Source organism: Tyto alba, unplaced genomic scaffold (genome assembly GCF_018691265.1).
Source record: "Tyto alba isolate M040663 unplaced genomic scaffold, T.alba_DEE_v4.0 Super-Scaffold_9, whole genome shotgun sequence".
In the NCBI taxonomy this organism is placed as follows: Eukaryota; Metazoa; Chordata; class Aves; order Strigiformes; family Tytonidae; genus Tyto; species Tyto alba.
This window is the reverse complement of record NW_024881330.1, coordinates 12,495,453-12,519,189: the sequence shown is the minus strand read 5'-3', so window position 1 is coordinate 12,519,189 and position 23,737 is coordinate 12,495,453. Positions and strand designations below refer to the sequence as shown.

General features: G+C 38.6%; 1 protein-coding gene across 1 annotated transcript in view; it reads left to right on the top strand.

Moving 5' to 3' along the window:
• Positions 1-23,737, top strand: part of NSMCE2 (NSE2 (MMS21) homolog, SMC5-SMC6 complex SUMO ligase) — a 131,589-nt gene that overhangs the window by 105,293 nt on the left and 2,559 nt on the right. The window contains exons 5-6 of the mRNA XM_042785823.1: positions 21,992-22,092; positions 22,413-22,519. Of these exons, the coding sequence (XP_042641757.1) occupies positions 21,992-22,092; positions 22,413-22,519 (208 nt within the window). The remainder of the gene's footprint in view (positions 1-21,991; positions 22,093-22,412; positions 22,520-23,737) is intronic.

Sequence of the window (23,737 nt, the reverse complement as noted above, 5' to 3'; positions counted from 1 at the left end):
TCTCCACGTAAAGCAGTTTGTCACTCTCCTTGATCATTCTAATTGCCCTTTTCTGCACCTTTTTTAACTCCACTTTGTCACTGAGTTGCAAAAACCAACACTGCACATAGTGCCCTAAATGTAGGTGTACCAGTGTTTTATGTACAGGCAGGAAGGCACTCAGTGTCATGGTCTTAATGCCATGCATGGTGATGCCCAGCAGTTTCTTGGCTTCCTTGTCTTCTCCTGCACATTAAGCTGCTTCAGGACAGCTAGTGGCAACTCCAAGATCTCTTTCCTGGTTTGTAACTACAAGGTCTGAGTTCAGCACTGTGCAGGCATGGTTTAGCTTATATTTCCCTAGATTAATCACCTTACATTTATCTACACTGAAGCTCTTCTGTCACCTTTTTGACTACTTCTGTAAAGTCTGAATGCAGTCCCTCATTATCAGGGCAGCACTTGACTACCTGAAAGAGTTTAATAGTATCCTCACACTTGGAGATTCCACCACCTTCTAATTTCTCTGGATCACTAGTAAAAAAGTTGAATAAAATTGGTTCCAGCAGGGATCCCTAGAGGGGATCACTGATTGTACTGCTGACTCTTCTCCAATCTTCAGTACATAAAAGCATCTTTCCTTAGTCATGCAGAAACATAATTTCTTTAATAAACTTTGAAGTGAAAACTTTTACACCTCAGCTCCTGCTTGTGAAGAAATCCTTAGAAATTTTGACTCCTAAGTAATAATAATTTCGTAAGATATGCACAAAATTATGGGGTCTTTTGCTAAGCTTTTAACATCCCTGGTTTTGTGTGGGGATGACAAGTGTCAAATCCATGACGTGATGGTGTCCCTTTAATTGCTAAATATCTGATATTGGAGATTCCTGAAATCATCATTTGCAACATAATTTTTCTACTCTTTGTAATTCTTACTGTGTGTCTTTGCCTAGTGTAATCTCAGAACAGACTTGTACCATGTTTGCTGGATTTGGTATCAAAGCATACAGCAGCTGGAGTCAGGAAGCTGGCTCAGAAAATCTCTGAACCTTTAGAGTTTAACAGTACTATAGTTGCTGAAAATTACTATCATTCTGCCCATAATTTCTGTTAGTAAGTTCACATTATGAGTCTGCTGAGAAGTTATACAAGTAGTATGAAATTCTGAAAACATAATTTTAGAAGAAAGATAGCTAATTTACAGTGATAGTGTGAAGTTTAATTAATTCAAGTCAAGCATTGTTCTTGAAAATTATTCTGATCTAAGGGAGGTCCAGGAATCCTTACAAAGTCATATATTACTTGAGTAGTTTTAGAAGGGCAGTGAGTTTAGAGGGGCAGAGAGTTTTAGAGAATCTTTGTATCTACTGGAATTGTAGAAAAGTGGCCTTTCACAATCTGAGCAGGACAAATTAATTCACTTTTATTCCTGCACTTAAAATCCTTCTTCTTGTATCTACCAGGTAAAATACATAGTGAAACTTCCCCTCTCCCATTCTCTCACTTTGCCCACCCCAGAGCAAAATTCTCTGATATAATTTACAGTGGTAACTAGCCAAAGGAGCTAATCAGGGAGCTGTATAGAAAGTGAGACTTGTTTAAATCGTCAGCTCCTGTTTGTCCTCTTCTGGCAGGCCTCCACAAATGGCAAGGAAAGATTGCTCTATGGCCTTGCTGAGCTTTGCCAGAAACAATTGGCAGGATGCAGAGAGCAGATCCTCCAAGAGAAAATCATTAAGAGCAAACAATGCTAATTTGTGTTGCGAACAAAAATATTTAAAAGCTAGGAAGACGTTCAAACATTTTTAACTGTGCTTTTAGAAATATGGCAGGAATACTTAAATTACTTAGCAGCTTTTCCTTAAATTTTAGGAATGATCTTGAGCCCTCTGAGATCAGTAGTTTCTGTTAATCTGCTCTTGCACTGCAAAAATTCTTTATTCTAAAGATTTTGTTTTATTCTCAGCGACCCACGTCTGCAGAAGGAGGCCGTGTAAATAACTGCATTCATATGTGGATAAAGAATTACTTCTGTTGAAACATTTTGTATGAAGACAGGAAAATAATGTATGGCTAGATACTTTTGAATTTGTAGATAACTGATGTTCTAATCTGAATGACAGTTTTAACATAAGGTTTTATTCCATGCATGAGGTAACTATCCATATTGTTTCTTAGAAGAGATGCCGATTCATTGTTATGGCATTTACTGGCATAAATTGACCCATTGTTTAGACATGTGAGTAGGTGTCCTGATTTCTTAGAAACACTGAGGCCCAAGTGAAAGGAATTATGCATAATGAGCACCTTGAGAATCCGGACATTTTTGTTCAGGGGCCTAAAAATCAGCTTGTAAATAATATGTTAGACAAATGTCAAGGTGTTGATCTTTCTTCTATAGGTTTTCTATTTATACAGATGTTTTTCTTTTTCTTACAGATTTTCTACTTCTATGCTTTTCTTTATCTTCTGACTCCAATGAGATTATATTCTATATTTGCTTGTTGAATAGTATCTCTCATCTTTATTTCCGTTCTCCTATTAGTTCTGTCATCAGTTGAGAGAAAAAGTTGAAAGAGTCAGATCTTGGCTTTGTCAAAGTGAGTATGCATATGCTGTGATCACAAAAGGGGCAGAAGCAGTGTGTTAAACTGGGTTGTGCAAATACTGATAACAGAATTTTTAGCCCAGTTCGGGCTAATGTGCCCATGGAAAAGCAGGTTATCAAAGACAATGCTAATGGAGATGTGACTAGAGGCAGGTAGTGGAAGAAGTATAGGGGTTTGAGAGGAAACGTAAGGGGTTCTCTCTCTCCAGTGGTGTAAAACCAACAGTCACTAACTAGACTCCCAGTTCCAAGGAGCATAACAGATGCTTCTGTGACTTTCTTAGAAGTAAAGAGCCATAATTGGAAAGGCGTCCCTATCTTCTTATCACCAGGCTCCAGAATAGCCCCTTGGTATCATTGGTGGCCCTCTTCAAGATCAGGCAATGTGGCTTCTTTAATTTGTTTGGTGTTGGACTCTAGAGAGCTTAAATATTTTTTACTTTCTTATTCCTTCTTTCTTAGGCTATTGTGCAAATCTGTCTAAACAGTAGATTCTGGCCCAAGAATTGTATTTCAGTCCTTTATGTGTTGAGCTCAGTGTTGAGGTATGCAAAATGGAGAGAGATGAGTTGAGATACAGGAGCAAATTAAAAGAGGGAGGTTAGAAAAGGAAAGACACTTGTATGAACTGCAGATAGTAGTTGGAGCTATGTGAGTGGTTGGTGGTTGAGGTCATTCACTGATAAAAGTGTAGTGACAAAATAAATGATCTGAATTCTCTCTGACACAGAAATGTTAAATTAGCAGAGTTCTGTAAATACAATCTGTGAAAGGTTTTGGTTTTTTTTTTCAGGCTACCTCTAAAGGATCTATCATTGTTTGCATAGTAATGAAGCAGCCAAAAAGGAGACAGTGATTAAAGTTTTACATTAAATGGCTTATATGTTTTCATTATATAAAACACAGATAACCTGAAAAAGGAAAAGAACATTTTTTAATAAGTACGTTCCAGTATTTGTAGTTGCAGGAAGGAAAAAAGGATAATTGAATCAATTGGTCAACATGGTAAAAAATGTTCACTGTAGCTCAGCTCTTGAATAATTTCCACAATTAATCTCTAAGCAAGTGTAGTTTTGGATTATAAGCTTTTTTGTTATTGTTTTCCCCACCTCATTCTTTTTTTTTTTTTTTTTTTTTCATTATAATAAGCACATAAAATCTGCACTTTAAATGAGATTGCCATAGAATATACAATCTATGCTAACGGAGAGATGCCATAGACTCTATGAAGTCCATTAAGGATTTAGAACCTGAAAGAGGCAGACTAAAAAGAAAGAATGGTTAGGAATACATTCGTAGATTTAGATGGATGTTTCTTACAAGCATCAGAAGACCAAATCATGTAGCAGGATGCCTAATGCTGAGTTAGGCACCTAAACATTCTGTATGGTAAATGAAAACAGACCCTAAAGGATAGGATTTACAGCACATAACAAGCATAAGCAGCAGAATACTTAGAACACCTAAGTGATTGGGCCTGCTACATGGAGATGAAACAGTGTCTCTCCTGTAGGCACAGGAGCCCTGTTCAGGGGTGCAGCTAGTATGTTGTGCCATGTACTGTTCTGCCAGAAACACTTCCATGTCTCCAGTGAGCAATCCAAAAGCCTGAGCAGAGACAGTGCATTTGTTTATTTCGATGTAGACCCCTGTCTTCCTCTTCAAGAAGAGCAGGGGTGGCAGGAGGAGACCAAGGAAAAAGTAATATTTTTGCTTTTTAGTGGTTGGGACATGCAGCTAAGTGTTGGCACTGGTACTGCTCTCAAGATACTGAGGACTCCATTTTACATTAGGCAGTGTGTGAGTATATACTAGAAATAAGTCAGGGATCTAAGGGAGAAGCTCAAAACTTTCTCCCTCCCAGTTGAATGCCTTCTTCTTGGAGCTGCAAAATCATGCTCTGGATTTTTGGCTTTTGTTTTCAACCCATTGCTCCAGTGGCACAGTGGTCTGGCTTCAGCAGATGTCAGAGTGGCCCCCTACTTTTTCCTTAGTAGGGCTGCAAGCTGCCCAAGAATAACTGAACTTTTTTCCTGTCTTCTTCATTATTGAGAGAAATGGAAAGAGTGGTGCTATTGCTTTATCTTCCAGGCATATTTTGAAAGAAATAATATTGTTTCCTATTGTTTTGAAAGAAAGAGCTTTGAACTCCAGAGAAGCCTTAGAACTCTAAATCTCTTGTGGTAGGAGGCTTCTGCAGAATAAAGCACCAAACTGCAAAATATGAAAGATCTGAAGTGCTGTCATCAGCATGTGCTATGTGGTATCTTTAGCAGTTTCAACACTGGTGGTAGTTGTAGATCCCTTTGCTAGTTACTTGACTTCCTGAAGCACTATGTATGATTCTTCAGCACCTAACTTGGCGCTCTCTCTGCCAACGCAGTGGCTGGGCACCTTTGGTGGAATCACCCTTAAAAGAATCACCTTTAATTTTACATAGCAGGTACTCAAGCAAGGCATTAATAGAAAATTACATAAAACATCAAGACTGACAAAGACAGGCCATGATCTGAGTTGGTTTGTGTGCCCTTGTAGTATCAGCTTCTGAGGCAGAGCTAACTTTGGCCATAGGATTTAGATAGTTCTCAGTCTATACTGATAATTACTATGCATCTTCAGTTAGAAATTTGGACTATTACAACAAAGCCTTCCTGACCACCCTATACTAAAATTCATCAGTTCCCCAGCCCGGGTGTGCATGCTGAGGAAGGACCCACATTGCAATTTGTGACCCCAGAAGAAATTCACACCCTTGGAAAACTAGCAAATCCTTGTAAACTGCTGCATGGCAGACTGGTGTGCCATTGCAACAAATAGTAATTATAGGCATGCTTGAAGCAAGACTTTCATAAAACTGAATGAAAAGTATGATTCATTTCACAGGAAGACCCACCCACCCATTCAGCCATTGACATGTCTTTCGTCTTCTTTTGCTTCTTTTTTTTTAAGTTTCAAAGGGAAATAAAAGGTCTGAAATAGAAGACCTGCCTGAACATATTCCTCTTCTGTATTTAAATCAATTTGTACCATAATGTTTTGATTATAAGGTTTCCTACTTTCTCAAATGTGAATAATTCTCTGCATTTCCACCCATCTATTTGTGTACTAATCACAAGTATTGCTTAATGGATTAAATCTGATGTTGGCCTCTGATAAGGAAATTTTCATCATTTCAAATCATATTTGAGTATAAGTTGCTAATACTGGTTAAGTGCTCTACCTCAAAAAATTTTACATATAGCATTAGAGCTGTGCATTATCTCAAGACTGTTAATTCCTTTTGGAAAGAAATGCATGATGTTGTACTGCTAACTAAGATTTCAGTTAGAAACTTGTTTTTACAATATTATAATGCTCAACCCACTTTAAATGTTTAAGTATCCAATAACTAGATCTTTATGATGTTGCATATTAGAAAAGATGCCTATGGCTACCTATGCCAGACAAGTTTGCAGGATTAAAGCAAGAGTGCAGTGGGGTGGTGCTACTGCTACTGGTTTATACCAGTTTTAGTATGTTAGCGCTGCCTGGTTTCTGTACCTTTTTCAGGGTTTTAGATCAGTGTGAGCAGGATTCTAATTATGTTATTCCAACTAAAATGTCCCCTGCATCTTCAAAAGCATTTTTAAATTATTTGATATTTGTAATTGTATTTGATTTCTCATGCGTGGATACACTTTGTCTCAGTGCTACTTAAATTCCATATATTGCATGATCAACAGACTAAATTCTCAGGATGTTGTTCATGACAGCAGTGTATTTAAAGAGGGATTTCCATCCTTCAGTGAGCTTAGGAACAACAAGATGGCTGTTCAACATGATTAACAAGACTGCTGGTACTGCCCTTGTGGAGCTCATTTCAGGGTCAAGATAATAATACAGAGTCAAATTCCCTAGTTAAAAAAAAACAAAACAAAACCCCATTCCATTTGTGATTTTATCGGAAGAGGAGAAAGTATTTCATAAGGTCCTTAGAAATTCACACTTGTCAAAAATGAAAACAGAGTAAAATTACGTACATTGTAAGATCTATTGCTGGGTCAGTACGCAGACAGCAGAATGCATAACTTATATGGCAGCATATAATATTGTATGTGGTCAATACTGATATCTCATGTGCAGCCTAACTTTACCAAATCCAGCTGATCAAAACACCCAATTAGTCAGAGATGTATTCTTGTCTCTGGAGTGAGCTTTACTCTTGTGGAGACCTGATTAACATGCTTTGGAGACCTGTAATGAGGGAGAGCTTAATTATTCAGATTCATCAGCTTGCAAAGGTTTTGGATGATCCCACATAAGCCTGCTCAATCAGCATTCCAGAACATGTGCCACCTGCGTGTTTAACAGTGGTCGTGGTTTGTTTTAAGCATACACTTTAAGGTTAACCCTAAGATTTTCAGTAATGTTTTTCATTAACTGAAGAGATCCCCTCTTCTAGACAACTGATTTTTAATGCTTATTTGAGAAGCTTTGCTTTATATACTGAACAAATTATTAATTATGCATATAGTGCCATAAAAGCACTGTGTCTTTACTATATAAAGACGTGTTTCCTGACCAGAATGCTTGTGATCCAAGATAAGTGAGACAAGACAATGAGAAAGCCATACAAGAAAAGGAGGGTGTGGAGTGAAACAAGAAACAGATAAGATGGAAAAAAAGCATCTGACAGATAGGACTCTTGCAGGAGCAGGCTCTGGGAATGCTTTACCCGCAAGGACATTCCGACTGCTGCGGCACCAGCACCCAGCTGCGCACTGTGCGACCTGGTGGAGTCACCCACTTCCCCTCTGCTTGGGCAGTGCTGCCGACCTCGGTTGTCAGCTTTGCTTATTTTCCCCTAAGAGTCCCTTTGGTTTTTCTTGTCCCATTCCTACATGAAAAACACTCTCCAGAAGAAAACCCTGTAAAATAAATTTGCCTTCCCTCAAATCTGCCCTTTAATAACTTCCATGGTAGAAACACTAGTAATCCCTGAACCAGTGCTAAACCAAAGCTAATAATATGTTTTTACTGATTAAAAGAAACTAAAAATGTGCTGTAAGTAGAAACTGTATGCCCAGCTAATCTGTAGAAACAAACATGTTGCTTTTAAACCATCTCTCTCACTCCACCATCTGTTTATTTCACATACCTATTATGCTTTGTCTTTAGTGAAGTGTTTCCTGGATTTTCTAGATAAAGTTGTTTTTAAACTTACACAGCTTTGCAGCTGGACACATAAACTTGTAGCAGTGAAAAATATGAAGAAAAGTGGAAGGTGCTTTTGACGGAGAAGTAAGACTGTTCTGAGCCCAAGAGAAACATACCCCAAAGTAGGCAGCAAATTTGAAAATAACACCAAAGAGGTACAAAAAGACTGAAAGTTGGAAAGAGGAAAGAAAGCCATTTCTCTACTTTTGACAGAAATCTGGGAATATTGAACCCAGCATCTCCTCTTTTATGAAATCTCCATCCATCAGCATGAGCCAGAATTTCCATTTCTGTCCACTAAGTAACTTTCTGTCTGAGCAAACTGGGCAAAATTCTCACTGGCTTTTAACAGTGAGATTCCTAGTGTACAACAAAGAGAATTCAGAAGTCCCCTGTGGTCACAGACAGCATATCAGGGTCAGATAACTGAGGAAATGACCTACTCCATCTTTTGAAGAGCTCTTCCAATGCATCAACCTACATAGTCTATTATAGGAAAGTAGGCTAAAGCTTTTGATGGCAAAAATGTGAATAGAAATACTTACTTGACAAAATAATGCCGCATCTAGGTTTTAGCAAAGTGCATTGGGGTAAAAGAAGCTGCTACAGACACCTACTCTAGCTTTGGCTTGTTTTCCACCATTGTTATAATTTTCTATAGTTTGTTGTTCTTGAGATGGCTTCTGTAGTTCTCCAACAAACACTTGTCAGGGAAGATGCTTAGAGACCTATGGATGCTGCCAAAGCCGGGGAAAACATGGCAAATCTTGATGTTCCAGAAGAAACTTGTGGACTGCTGAAAACAGTGCATCTTAGGTGTTCCACAGGAACAGCAAGAGAGGTACTGAAGCAACCGCATATACATGCAAAGTAAATAGTTTGCTCTGCCACTGCATTAGCAAGGAAACCACTTCAAACAACTCTCTCTACCTAGGGAAAAATGTAGTAATAATAAGCAATAGCATAAGTCTCCACTCCTTGCCCCAGAGGTTGTCTACTAATCCTTATGAGTCTTTGCACTCTGAAGGCTTCCTTTTTCTATCCTCATTTGTCACTGGAAAAATATTTGTATGGGTCAGAGGCATATTGCAAGACAAAAAAAAAATATTATTAGAGAAAAAATGAACAGCTCTCCAGTGAATCCCTTTATATATGAGAAGTAAACAACAAATAATTTATCTTTCCCAAGGAAAACAGAAGCTTGGTAAAGAAGCTAGAAATCCCTACTGCTTATGAGTTGCTGGTAGGCCATTGTGCTGATGCTTCTGAAGGGAAACTGAATGCACTTATGAGGGTTTTCTTTTCTTTCATTTCAAAAGCATTCTCTGGTTTGAGATCTCCCCATAGCTAATTAAAACAGAACGCAGAGCAACATTAGTTATGCACCCGAGTGGGAGTCAGAAGATGCAGGTTCAGTTCCCAGCCCTGCCACCGACTTCCTGGGTGACCTTGGGTAAGCCTCTTGATGTAGATTTTCAAAAGACCTCTGGGCCAAATTTTCATATTGAAGTTTGATTTTCAAAGGAGCTCAATATCTAGTGATTTCCATGATGTTGATTATGGCCAGAATTTCAAGCGAGCTCAGCAACAAATTTGCTGAGCTCATTTGAAAATCGGGTTCTTAATCTTTTTCTGCCTCAGTTTCCCATCTCTGACAGTGCTGGTAAGATATTTTCCTTGTCTGTCCTGATTGTTTAGACTGTAGCTCTGCAATGCCAGAAATTGTCTTTTCATGAATGTGTATGGTGTCTTGTACAATCTTGTCTGATCTCTATTATGGTTTTTAGACATTACCGTAATGATTGTTACACCAGTGATCTCTTTTAGAAAAAAAGAAACTGTAATCAGAAGAAAGCTTAATTATTGTGTTGTTTCTTGGATCTGGGTGAAGATCTATACTAATTTCTTTAGTTTGCTTGGGAGAATGTCATCTGAGGAACATCAAGAGCTGTATTTAAAATCAGCGTATATATGTCAGATGACTTCTCTTGTTCAGTAGGGACAGTTAAGCTATCAGAGAAGCAGGTTAGATAAGTTTGTCATGATTTGATCTGGCAAGAAATACATTGACTGCCTCTTACTACCATGTTATCCTTTAGCTTCTTATAGTTGAATTGTTTAATAATTTGCTGAAGAATATTTTCAGGCGCTGAGTGGTGTGGATTTCCAGACACCTTCCTGCCCCTAACATGATGCTGTTTGTAGTTCCTACTGCACCAGCTCTGTTTGCACTTTTCCCACACTGCTTGCATGCTCTTGCAACATCTCAGAGCAACATAACATTCTCTGTTGGCAAAGGTATAGAGTGCTGCTTCGCTTCATAAATGCTGTTTGCTTCCCAGGACCCACTACAACCCATTCCTGAAATTCCAGATCAGCATTCTCAGTGATAATCGAGCTCCTGGTTTCAAGCTCTGTGCTGTACAAGCCAGAGGCCAAATGTAGTAACCCAGGAATGCATGATTGCAACGACTGTCACTTCCCAAGGAACTCTGCTTACTGCTAAATGACTGCCCTTTCCACATACCTGTGGGTGTCACTAACACGGTGACTCTTCCCTGTTAGGTCTGTCATGTATGGGTGGACATCACCTCAAGCAACTGAAAGTTTTGAAGCGATCATTTCCTATGTTTACAAAATCAGCATGCGACTCACTGCTGTTTTGCAGATTCCCCTGCACTCCCTGGCTAGAATTATTTATTATTCAAGTATGTGCCCTCTGAATAGCCCTTTTGATACTTTATGTGTTTTCCTTTACATGAAAGGGGATGCTGTGCCATGATCAGCCTTGCAATGAAAAAACTGGCAGGACACCTCTAGGATGTGTATGGTCACAGCAGTTTTTCAGTTAAGGCTGACTGTGTTTTGTCATGGGTAGAGCTTAACTGTGTCATTTGTCTGTGACTAGCATTTTCTATTGTTGCATTTTTTTTAAGGATGTAGTTCCTTTATGGTCTTTACTAAAAATGCTTTTCAGCTTCTTAATTTAACAAATAATTTCCTAAATTGTGTTACATGTTGTAGTATTGGCATGCACACCTTGTCAAGGTAGTGTTTGATACCGGAAAGCTGTAACTGCCAGTGCAAATAAAAGCTTGGAATGAGGGAACTACTATATAGTGGTTTTGGTTCAAGGGACCTTTAGAGATCATCTAGTCCAACACCCCCTGCCATGGGCAGGGACACCTTCCACTAGACCAGGCTGCTCAGAGCCCTGTCCAACACTTGCAGGGATGAGACATCCACAGCTTCTCTGTTCCAGTGTCTCACCACCCTCATAATAAAGAATGTCTTCCTCACACCCAATCTAAGTCTACCCTCTTTCAGTTTCAAACCATTTCTCCTTGTCCTTTCACTTCAAGCCCTGGTAAAAAGTCTCTCTCCCTCTTTTTTATGATCCCCCTTTATATATTGATTCTGTCCTTAAAGGTTTTCCATTCCTTCCAGTCACTGAATCCAGTTCCCACATATTTTTACTAACTGTAGCCAAATGTGTAGAAAAGGAGGAATCTTAATTACCTATACAAACCAGAGCGTCTCAGTAACAGTGACCAAACCTAAATTCTGGGTTGCAGTGCTGTGCTTGATTTGTGATGTGAAAGGAGCACTGACAAAAACAGGCTGTGCCTTATCTTCATTGTTTTGAAATGGTGATTCCTGTAGCTCTGTTGTATTCAGTTTTGTTTTCCTTCCTTAATTAGTGTAGTTTGATAGTTTCACTTGCAGTAAGATGTTTATTTCAAGATATAAAATCTTGGTCTTTCTCAGTGTACATATAGGGATTGTATATGTTTATGCAAAAGCTGATGTGCCAGCCAAAGAGTGCAAAGGAAATTAATAGTTCTTAAGAGGACAACTATAATGTTACTCCATCCTGGTAATAACTGTAGGATTGAAATAGTGAGCGTAACGTTAACTGCTCTGCTAGGAAGATGAAGACTGTGCAGAATGCCATGTGATTTAGCTATGTGCTCGTTACCCTTATTATGAAGCACAAGTGACACTACAAGTGCTGTCCCATCAATTCAACATTAGCTTCCCTTCCTCTGTTTGTCCTGCTTAGCTGTCCTTGTTTCTGCAGCTGTGTGCATCTGTGCTGAGGGTGTTGAAGTCCTTTCTCCGACCCACTTCATTACCCTATGAAACCTGATCAGGAGAGGAAAGTGTAGACATAGAGAGATCTTGAGGGTTTAAAAGACTGCCTTGTGCTTGACCTTAGTTAAGACCCTCACAGTCTTTCCAACACATTTGCCATAAAGCACAGTCATTTCCAGATTTATCTGCACCATGCAAAAATGTCAAGGTGAAGTCTGAAATGCACGTGTTGCTATATAAATTTCACCGATAGAATGGTAATGATTTTCTGATGCATGTAGCATTAATGAAGATGCACTCTGCCAGTTACACTCCTGGCAAATGAGAATCTGCAGAAAGAGATTTAAAATAAATATCGATTAGAGTTAAAATTAACTACTAATTACCATCAGAAGCAACTAGGCTGCTGCAGTTATAATCTGTGAGTATTTATAGCTGAAGGCTTTAGCATTAGATTTTTTTCTACTGACTGCCATTCAAGAAGCCTAATCTTACATCACAGGACAGGTTGAGAAAAATAACTGTTCAGCTGTTCCTAACTGATGGTAGCGTTATGTTTAGCTGCACAAGCCCCCCATGACATTGTTTTGGAGGATGCTGTATAAATTGGGATTAGCAGCATTTTTTATTTCTTTTAGGGAACAGTTTACTGAGGATTATTATAGTGAAGATCTGCTCAGTGTGCACAGCATCGTTTATGCAGAATGTCTTAGTATACACACATGCAGTATGCCACTCTGCCTTAACCTAAATGAAAATCTTGCAGTTTTATCATTGAGCAATGGCAGACTTGTAATTTCTTCTTTAAAAAAAAACACCTGTGATCTTAATTTCTTAACTTGTTTTGATATGATAGTAAATGTTAATTTTTTTAATTTTCTTAATCAGTTTAGCAAAGAAGCATTATTTTATAAATACAACTTACCAGAAAATGATTGTGTGTCCTTCAGTGCAAGTGTTAGTTTTCTCAGAATAAACCAGATATTGTGCAATTACTAGAAGATACTGGTTTCTGTATTGTATTTTTTGTTTTTAGCATGGAACTGATGCATTCGCTAAGAATGTATTTGGAAGCTGTTCATAGCCTTAGTTACTCAGGGAAGGCATTGTGGTCTAATGGGAAAGACAACGGTCTAGCACACAAAATGTGCTAGTGGCTCTGGATGTATTCCTGCCCTGTTCCTGTTTTGCACCAGTGAAACAGTTACGGTAGTAAAACTGACCTCTTTTAAAGTGCTTTATGTTCAAGAGAAGAAGGAATTTGGTGTTATTGCTTCCACAAATGATTCATTGCTTTAGGAAAATTCCTCATCTGAGGAGGTTATTGGGACTGTGGGCTGGTGACCAAAGGCAAGAGCAGAGCGGGAGCTGCAGCCCTGAGCAGGTGCCCAGCCAGTGCCCGGAGTAGTGACTGAGCAGGTGCTGGAGTAATGACCATGGCATGTAGAGAGCTGAGGCTCCTTGCCCATCCCAGAGGCCATTTCAGCAGAGGCATTTCAGGCAGTGCAACGCTGCAGAATTCAGAATAACTGGAATGGTAAAGTTTATATGTAGATTACTGAAGTTCGTTTCTATAAAAAAAGCTCAGGAAATGAACACAACTTCTCTATGCATCTTAATAATATAATTCCAGTAAGTTATGTGGATATATATAGTTCCTCATGGCACACTGAATTATAATTACTTGTTGTTATATATTTCTAAATGAAGTAAATTAATTTTTGAAGTAGTTCAGAGTTTTAGAAAGCACTCTGAAGGATTGAAGTGCATCACTAAGAACAGAATGGCAAATGTTGCTCTCTTCATTAATAACAATTTTGAAATAAAATATCTTGCCTAAAAGTTTCTTTCAAGTGTTTCAATGTTGGGCTTTAGGGGGTGGAGGAAAGAACATTTTTCCCCCCACCATTTCAGTTTCACTTTTTCTTCTTTGTACTCATGTCTTTATTCGAGAGTGATATAGTACTTCTGTCTTATCTTGGTAAAGAGAGGCAGATCTGTCTTTCCAGCTTCCTTTGGGTGAATGAGGCAGTGAAGCTGGTCCCCTGTACTACAAACCTGCTGATTCCCAAAGGTGAGAGAATGCTCTTGCCTGTGCTCTCTCTGCAGTTTCAGACAGCTGCTGAGTTGGTCCCATCCTCACCAATCACAAAATCAACAGGTTCTTGTTCAAGGATTATAGCTTCATGTCCTCTCACTATATACATCATAAATATTCCTACCCCATGCTCCAACATGTGACAAACTACATGTGTCTGTATTCACCACTCTCAACACCAGGGCTGGGGCATTATTTTGGTGACTTTTTAAAGGTGTTTTTCAACAGAGCTGTTTAGGAAAGAAATACAGTGAAGTCTTTGTCAAAAAGCCTTGTGAGGAGAACATGAAGAGACAGATTGAAATGATAATCAGAATTATAATCTTCCAGGGGTGTGATCATTTAGGCTAACTACGGCTTTTCTGCTGACTGGTCCCACAGCAGACCTGTTGGATGGACTGCTAAGAAGCTACGCTACCTGGTCCACTTCCCTGATCACTGCTTTTTTGTTTTTTTGTCCCTCTGTTACCGTGGAAGAGTTCTGGACAGGAGTGTTTTCTATCGGAAGCTTGTTCTATCAGAAGCTTGTTCCACCTTAAAATCTGTCACCAGTTCAGCTTTTCAGAAGTGAATGACTACAAGAATGCACAAATGACATACTGAAATGGGCAAAGTGACCTCCAGCCATGTAGTTTACAAGATACATGATGTTACTTTTTGTTCAGAGATGTCATAGACATGGTTTCTGCTTGTGAGCTAATATGTAGAGAACACTTGGCATGGATTGTTCTCTGAAAATTTGAATTAAATTTACAGAACAGACCATCCAAGGGTTGCTAGGAACTCATGCATAAACGGACATGGCTTCAAACTGCTGTCAATATCATCAGCTTTCCTCTCACTACTCCGGTCCGTCATCAACAGTGCCTTTCACAAGTCCACTGTGGAAGTGGATTAGGCTAAACAGCCAAAGGCACTCCTAGTGCAGAATAAGAGCGTCCACACAGTGTGTTAATGCCAAGCAGCTAATGCATTCTACATTCACACCCTCGCTTATTTTGCAACAGCTTCCCTGTGTAGGCAAGCCCTACATGTTCATGTCATTTGATGGTTAGCATTGCATCAGTGACATTCCAGATTCTGACCACAATGTTAGTAATGGAAAGTGGTTCATCTTCTAATGAAATGGTAGGCCTTTTTTTTTTTCCTAGTTGCATCTTTTGCAACTTTTTCTTTCATGTGTCTAGAGTGAATTTCTTCATTTTTAAAATGTGTGTGACATTCTTCTAATCTCTGATATATGAAATGGTGCTCTCTAAGCATGGAAATTGTCTTTATACAGTATACTGTGTGAAGCTGTGATTGTTCAGCCTCTTTTCTTCTGAAGAGTAGGAGAAAACCCAAGTAATAAAAACTTTCTTTACATATATTTGCAGTTTAGTAGCTTGCGTCTGCTATATTTTTTCCTCATAAAATATTCCAGTTTTTGCCTTGCTTTGCTCATACTGTGGCATCCCTAACACTTTTGCGCTACTGTTACATGCCTGGCATGCTTTCGTGTAGTCCTAGAGTTTCCTGATCATTTAAGTAGTGTGTTTATCAGTTAGGTGTATTTTCAGCAAATACCTTCGGTGTTTAACTTGCTTATTAAGTTTACATGCCATTGTGGGTGATGATAGTTAAGATGGAAGAATATGGGCTGCTTAGATTTTCCAGAAATAGTGGCTCTTCTGAGCTTACTGATGAGCCTTCATGGCATGGTTTTAGGTAATCTTCATCTCCCCCAGGAGCTTCTTCAGATCGAGTCCAGACTGCAGCGATGAGGAAACTGCTGTTTGAAATGTCATCCATAGACTTTGAAGTGTGGATTTCTCATGTTTGTTTGCAGTAACAGTGGGAGCAAGAAAGCTGCCTCTGTGTGTTCACTTACCAAACTTTCTGAGTTGCGTGGTTTATAATCAAAGATACCCTTTCTGTTCACATTTCCAGGGACACAGCTCCCACTGCACACCAGTCTGAATTTCCCCAAATCTAAAGGCAAAGATGATGTCTTACTTCTCACTTTGAATAGTGTATGAGTTGAAGGTTTCACAGAGCACCTCTGGAGTTTGGGGGTTTTTTTGTTGTTGTTTTTGTTTGTTTGTTTTGTGTTTTTTTTTCCTAGGTGGAATTTGTAGTCACATTTAATTTTTTAATACACGAAACAGGAAATTGTATCTAGTTTCAAGTGTCTTTCTGTCTCCTTCACTTACATTTCCGTAATGACTCTCCCATAACATTTCCATCAAATTAGAGTCTCTCTTCATTTTACAATCATTCTGGAAAACTGGTATCAACCAAGTCTACTCAGTAGTGAAAGGATAAAATGGGAACAGTATTTCCATTTGGAACAGTGTATTTTAAAAGGCCTTTAGCTTAGTGGGACAAAATACTGTAAAATATGCAAGTGCTGTGAATTTGATGGCTTTAAAGGAGTTTTTAGGGGGTTGTTGCTTAGTGCAGGATACTGTCCTTTACTTCCCCACTCTTATTATGTAAATGAACTAACAATTTGCTGATTCGTTCATCGAATTTGTCTTTCACACTCCAGAAAAATCAGGCTTATATTTACAAGACTGTAATTTTATTTTGGATTCACCAAATGAATGTGTATGCACTTCTTACACAAGTATGTGTAAAACAGGGCACATACAAGGGACTTGTCACTAAAATACCAGAAAATTGCTTGGCCTGGGCAGGAGCAAGTAAATTTGCAATTGCAATCTGGAGCAACATGTTAGAGGCCACCTTCCTTAGATCAACTTGTATATTGCAACACCAACAAGTAATCAAATTGTAATGTACTTTAATGCAAAGCCTAGTTTGGCTTGGTTGGCAAATTAAACTATCACATGCCTCTGGCGAAAGCAGAGAGCCTTTGAACTGTTTGACTGCAGCTGTATCTTGCACACCTTATTTTCCCTCTTAAAAATCAAATTAAACTGTAACCTGCAGCCTCTCTGGTAAGTTTCAAGGAAAATTAAACTGTTGCTAACGTTTCTAGCAAAGATAACTGTCTCTAATCAAGCTGAAAAGTCCAGGCCCAAATTCCCCTCTCCAAGTTTAGACAAATTCATTGGATGAAAACTCCAGGGCTTATTAAATACAAAGATACTACCTCTGACTCAGGAAGTCATTGGCCACAAATTGCTAGCAACTGGGAAAGTTTGCCAGGAAGATATTACTCTGTGCTTCCCCTCTTCTTTCACTCCTACAGCATATACTGTGGATCCATCCTGGGGGCAGGACACTGGACAGTTGTTCTGATCTGCTTCTCTGGATATGAAGTCTAACCCAAATTCAGAGCACTAAATGGGCATGCTGATCTACTCTTGAACATGGCCCGTGGTGGTCTCAGCAGTGGGTTTTGTGGAAAGCAGTGTTGGGGCTCACTCCCTCCTTTAGACTTCTCCTTGGACCTTCCTCCCCGCATGCTAGCAGTGCCCCAGACTCCTTCTGACTCTTAGAATACAACTCTTGGGTGTGATGATGTCCTTCACCTCCCCCACCTTTCATTATTTTCTGTGTTCTGCTGGCAGGAACACTTGGCATTTGACTTGCCCTCATAACATTCATGGTTTTTTTGGAGCGCTCAGAGATAGGATTTTTCCCAGCCTGGATGAGTTGCTGTTATTTCTGTAGAGTCAGCAGTACAATAGACCCTCTTGGGAGCCAAGACCTTGTCTGTCTAGTGGCTCAGGCTTACAAAGACTCAATCCTGCATGCTTAACGTTACCCTTTGATTTCCGGGATTAGTGTCTGACTGATGGCAGGTGAGAAGGCAGGATGGCACAGCACAATAGGAAATAAATCAGTGAAGTTTACGTTGCAACATGTACTCACTCAGGGCCAGGTTAGAGAAACAGGAATTGGGTAGAGGACGTTGGCACTGGAAGCAGTGAGCTGACAGCAATCTGTGTCATAGAAGTGACAATGACAATGGAGAGGATCTTTCCTCTAATGCTTTTTAATGTGTATACTCTCCATGCTTAATATAATTCACAATATATCAGTTAATGTCTCCGCACTATGGTTTTCTTATTTTTAAAAGTTGGCTTAACTCTCTATCGGCAGAGTAGGTAAAAACTGAGCTAAGGCTTATTAGTCACATTTTTATCAAGAGATGAAACTGATAGGGATATAAAGTGCTAACAGCTTTTAATTAAAATTGAATAAGTAAAAAATAGTTGGCAGTTACAAAATTCATTATGATGTGTTACCAAAAATAGATACCTTTATGAGAATGCAGTTTTATTACAACAGTGGGCACTAATTAGCTGTAAACATAATTTCTGAGGTAGCCAAATAGAAAATGTGTTACTGATACTCATAACAGATTTCAATTGGCTGGAACGGAAAACTACAAACTCTTAAGGCTCTTAAAATGTAATCTCTCAGACTACCAAAGCAGATGTATATACTACTGTTATTTAAGGCAACATCTGAATTTCAGGAACAATAACTTATTGTTTTCTGCATCTGGTTTTAATTTTCAAGGAAAACTCAATTTTACAAAAATGTAACCTGATTTAGCTGAAATATAGATGATCTGGTGCTTTTATTTCTTCTTTGTATGTATTAGTCAAACTTGCAAGTTAGATCCTACAAACTTTCATACATTTCATTTGGTAAAAAATTCCTCTGACCTTAATAAAAACATCTTCCAAGACGAGTTTACAGGTATAGATTTACAGCTTAGAGTGCCTTACTGACCATTTTGTGATGTATGTGTGTTTTGCATAATCACTGCAAAATTTACTGTAATTGAAAAAAATTATTTTTCTCTCTCCTCCTGTAATCTAGAACATCAAGCAATAACAACAAATCTGTGGGTGGTTTATCTGATTTATGCTAATTTGCTACTGACATGTTTGAGGCATCACTTGCATCATCCCAGTCTTGCATATTTATTATTAAAAATCTTAGCAGCTTATGAAAAGGAAATATTTAAAATAATTATTTATTTGTGCTGCGATAACCTCCTGAAATCAGGGCCCCGATCTGGTAGACTGTATAAAAAATCATTGTAAAAGAAGTGCAACCTGAAGTCTTCCTCGCAGCAACAGGACAATTTGAATTGGAAGATTAATATATCCCACTTACAAGGGTCTCAACTCATGGAATTTCATCCATTAAACATAAGGCATCTAAATCATCTCCAAAGCCAGTATGAGAAAGAGGTAAGCCCAGCCTGTGATTTAGCTCACATAATTTAGAGACTTGAGGCCCTCATGGGAGTCTCAAGCACCCAAGCTTGAGCTCATATTTTGAAACTTGGATGCTTCAACATAGTCTCCTAAATTCTTGCATTGGTACCTAAGTAAGCACACACAGAAGTGATGAGTGAAGTGGTGACTCCTTAGCAAAGTCAGAAGGTGCTGCATGAGGTGAACACTCTTGCAGAAGAGGCCACTTGAATTCTTAACGTGGAGTGCTGAGCTTTAAAAGTAAAATCACAGGCACAAGCTCCACATTTTAAAAATTTACCCACCTTCCTTGGCATCAACATAGTGATACCAAAAAAAAAAAAAAAAAAAAAAAATCATCCTTTGTAAATACTCATCTGTCCTAGATCTTGATAGTACTGCTGCATTCTAACTTCCTTGATCAACACGATGCATTAGTACACTGGAACTACATACCAAGTTCATGAGTACAACATAGAAAATGTGAGTTTCCAGATGTTTTCTGCAGAAAAGCTTAGAGCTGCAGTATGTCAAAATTTGCAGATGCACGAATTTAAGGAAATTCTGATTCCCTTGTTCTTTGTTGGCATTACTCACAGGAAGAAAATCCTGTGCATTTAAATAAAGCAGCCCATGCCAAAGCTGGCACCTACCAATATTTACAATATTGTTTGGCCTTGCTGCTGTCTCAGGGATTTCATGCTTTGCTTTGTATTTCAAATGATTCATTTAAAAAGCCCACTTTTTTTCCCCAAAATGTTGTATTTTCTTCAAAATACTATGCGTTTATGATAGAATAATCCTTATATATAAGCAATCTAAGAATAATATGTGACAGGTTTCCTTTTCTGAAACTGGTAATTGATGCAAATCTTTTTCTGATGTCTATACCATTGCAGTTTTGGTATTTACAGTTAAATTGTGCCACTTTTTCCTTCTGATTTGCAAGTGTTCAGTTTTGTTAGGGGGTCAGTATCTGATAAAGGTATGATAATATTCTTGGAGATTAAAGCCTTTAAATTATTACTGACATTGGACAGTTGAGCTCCTTTTCCCCTTGCATCTAACCCCTATTGATTGAATGAGGCCTTAGTAACAGAAACAGAAATACCCTTGATGCTTGCTTGAGTATTGCCTAAGTATTTGCAGGGGTACCTAGGTCAGAAATATTCATGAATGCTTGGAAAACCCCTGGTATATTGGAATGGAGAGAAGGGCAAGCTCTGTTAAGGAGGGAGGAAAAATACGCCAATAAAACCAGCATACCGAGAGGTGCGGTGGTGGAGCGATGGCTGCAATACCGATGCCAAGAGTACCTCAACCAGAGATGTGCTGGCTCACATGGCAGTGTGCTCGGTCTAGACTGGGTGTGAGAGATTGTGATTGCTCCAAGAGTAATGTCTGCTGTTATCATCCGGAAGGTGATGATATTATACAGTCATGCAGGACTGACCATAAGTTAGGAAACACTGGTCCTTAACAGATGTGGGCGACTGAATACCAGGGATGCAAAGATGGATGCAAAGATGGGCTCATAGTGTGCAATAGCAGCAAAGGGAACAAAGGCTGAGATTTTGTAGAAGGCAAATCATGAAGTAAACGAAACCCTCCATGCTGACTTGTGTTTCTCAGTGCCCCATTGGCAGTCAAAGCCAACAGAGGACATGGAAGGATTTTGTCCTCTCCAAACCCTGTTTTGCTACACTGCAAGCTAGCTTGTGCAGCTAGACAGAAAAATGTTCTGTTCAGCTTGGGACAGCTTGAGGACTACACCCCAGGGCACTGCTGCAAAAACATTGCAGAACTACCCCAAAGGAATGGAAAGTTATGGCAGATGTTGAGTTTTCTATTATTACCAGATAAGATTTAAAGATACACAAATGCATTCAACTAAAAGCCTAGATTCACAATAACAGAGCAAAGTCACAAAAAGATAACACAATATTTATACATTTATTATGGTTATATTTAATAATATACGTCCTCCTTAGCTGCTTCTGTGTCTCAGCTTTTGACTCTGGCTAATTAGTTTCTGCATGGAACCCTGGGCTGGCATGCCCCTGGGTACGCAGAGTTGCTTACACCTTTCCCTCTTCTTCTGGTAGAGTTGGGGACCTGCTTCTTCTCTAAATCAAGGTGGATTTCTTCTTGTTTGTCTGACCCTTATTCCCTGGTGTTGGGCCATCAGGTGTTTTCTGGGAGATTTCCATATTTTATTCTGCCCCTTCTCCTTAAGGTTACTTCACTAACGTTTCTGTTGTCCATCTCAAATAACACTTTCTTAGCTTTTGTTTTTCACTAATTACAGTCTTGTTAAAGTATAGCAACATCACTTTACAGATGATGCATTGTGATAAATAGTAAAAATTCCTTTTGAAGTATATACTGTGTATACAAGCTATATAGTAAGCCCATTTATGACACTGAAACACAAACTAGATTTTGTAGATTTGAATGCCAAATCTACAAAAGCTCTAACACATCCTTTGTTAGATTTTGGGGACTCATCTGCATGTTACAGGTTTTTGGTGAACTTGAACAGAGAATACCAAAGGCTTTGCATATATTCAGGTCAGCTTGCTTTCCTTTCCAGCCCTCCTTTCTAGCATTGGCTATAAATAGCTACACACACACACATACAAAAAGTGGTTACTATTTTCTAACAGAGACTATAGTATGGGATTTTTTTGCAGTATCTTGTTTGGGGAGTGGTACAGAAATGAGTTGTGGCATCTTACATATCACTGTGAGATAAAGCTTGGCAAATACTAGATTTTATTTGCTTATTTTAAGTATTGGCTATCTATATTAAATAGTAAATTAAAATTGCCTTGTTTCCCATTATAGTTTGTCATCGATCAGATAACGATGATGAGGCCATTGAACAAATCGATGAAGATATAGCCGTGACTCAGAGTCAGATGAACTTTATTTGTCCCATTACACAGGTATGCAATCACTGCTACTATAATCGATTGGGAAATAGTTATTTCATATTCTTCATTGGATTGTTTATTACAAATCTGCAATATTTGTTAAAAATCAGGCAGTATAGATTACAAGCATTATCAGAGAAAAGCAACATTGCTTGGGAAAAAAAAACAAGTAAGTAGGAATGCAGTATACTGTGCAGGACCTGACCCTGTAATTTGAGTGGAATACCATGTATAAATGGCAAACACACTTCCTGCTGTTTTACATAAAATCTCATCAGAAGCATTTTCATGAACATTATCAGTTCCTTTAAATCAGATCTTATTGATTACAGATGGAAATGAAGAGGCCAGTTCGAAACAAAGTCTGTGGACATACTTATGAAGAAGACGCCATTCTAAAAATTATCCAGACTCGAAAGCAGCAAAAGAAAAAAGTCCGGTAAGCTAATAAGAATGTGTGGAAAAGCTATTTGCTCTGCTGTGTAAGTGGAATTTTACTCCACTTGTTCTAGGAAATGTATTTGGATTGGCAAGGCTGCAGGAAGTAATACCTCAGTGTCTGCCCAAGTCACAGTCTCCTCATTAGTACTGTACACGTAAAGGAGCTTTTCTTTTTAATGAAAACAATGTGTAAGGAAATATTCAGGAAGTGTGTGTGGAAGTTACAGCTACTCGTGCTACCTGCACAACAGAAGCAAAGAGATATAGCCATGTACAACAAAGAGAAACTTCAGCTTTCTAAAATTTACTTGTTCATTTTGTTCCCACTGCTTATTTAGCAAGCCCTGAAGTTAATGAAAAAAAAAAAAGTGTCCTTTGTGCACCCTCTTTTTCATTTATATTCCAAAATATTAAATATTAAAATATGTATTAAAAATATTTAAAACACTTAAATTAGTTTTAAATTAGTGCTTGGCATTGGTGCAGAGGTGGGTCTGACTTGGAGCTGGGGGAGCTTCAAGAAGCTTCTCACAGGGGGCCAATGCTGTAGCCCCTTCCACTGCTACCAAAACCTCGCCACTCATGCAAACCCAACACAGTAAGAAATATTAAAGCACAACTTTTTAGGTAATAGAGAGTTTAAGAATTATCAGAAAGAGCTTTAAGAATGTGCAGACAGGATTGTGCAGTTCCCACTACGATGCAATTAAATAATTATTGCTTTATATCATTAAAGCAGCATGCCACTTTCCACACAGGACATATTATTTTTTTGAATGAAAAAATGTAACATTTTAATTTTTAAACCTGCAATTCTCCCTGGTAAGTTTTGAATTTAGGATGGGTTTGATTTAAAAAAAAAAAAAAAAAAAGGTGAAGAGAAGGGGCTCAAACACTTTTTAGAGCAAGTTTAGAGGACATATCATTTAGTCATTAATTTCACATTTGTTTTTACACCGTATATGCTTTGGTGTTGACCTCGTGGAAACTTACCAGTTGTGGACTTTTTAATAAATGTGCAGTTTGCACATTCTCAGGAAGGTCTGTCAGAGACTAGCAACCTGATTTCCCCCAAAATAATGCCACAGGCAGCTTACTTCCTCCATCCATTGCTCTTGCATTTCTCTTAGACTCCATATACTCCACCATGGGGATATAAAGGTGGAGTGGGACTTTTTATTCCACACTCCTTCCTGGCTACAGCAGAGCACTGCTA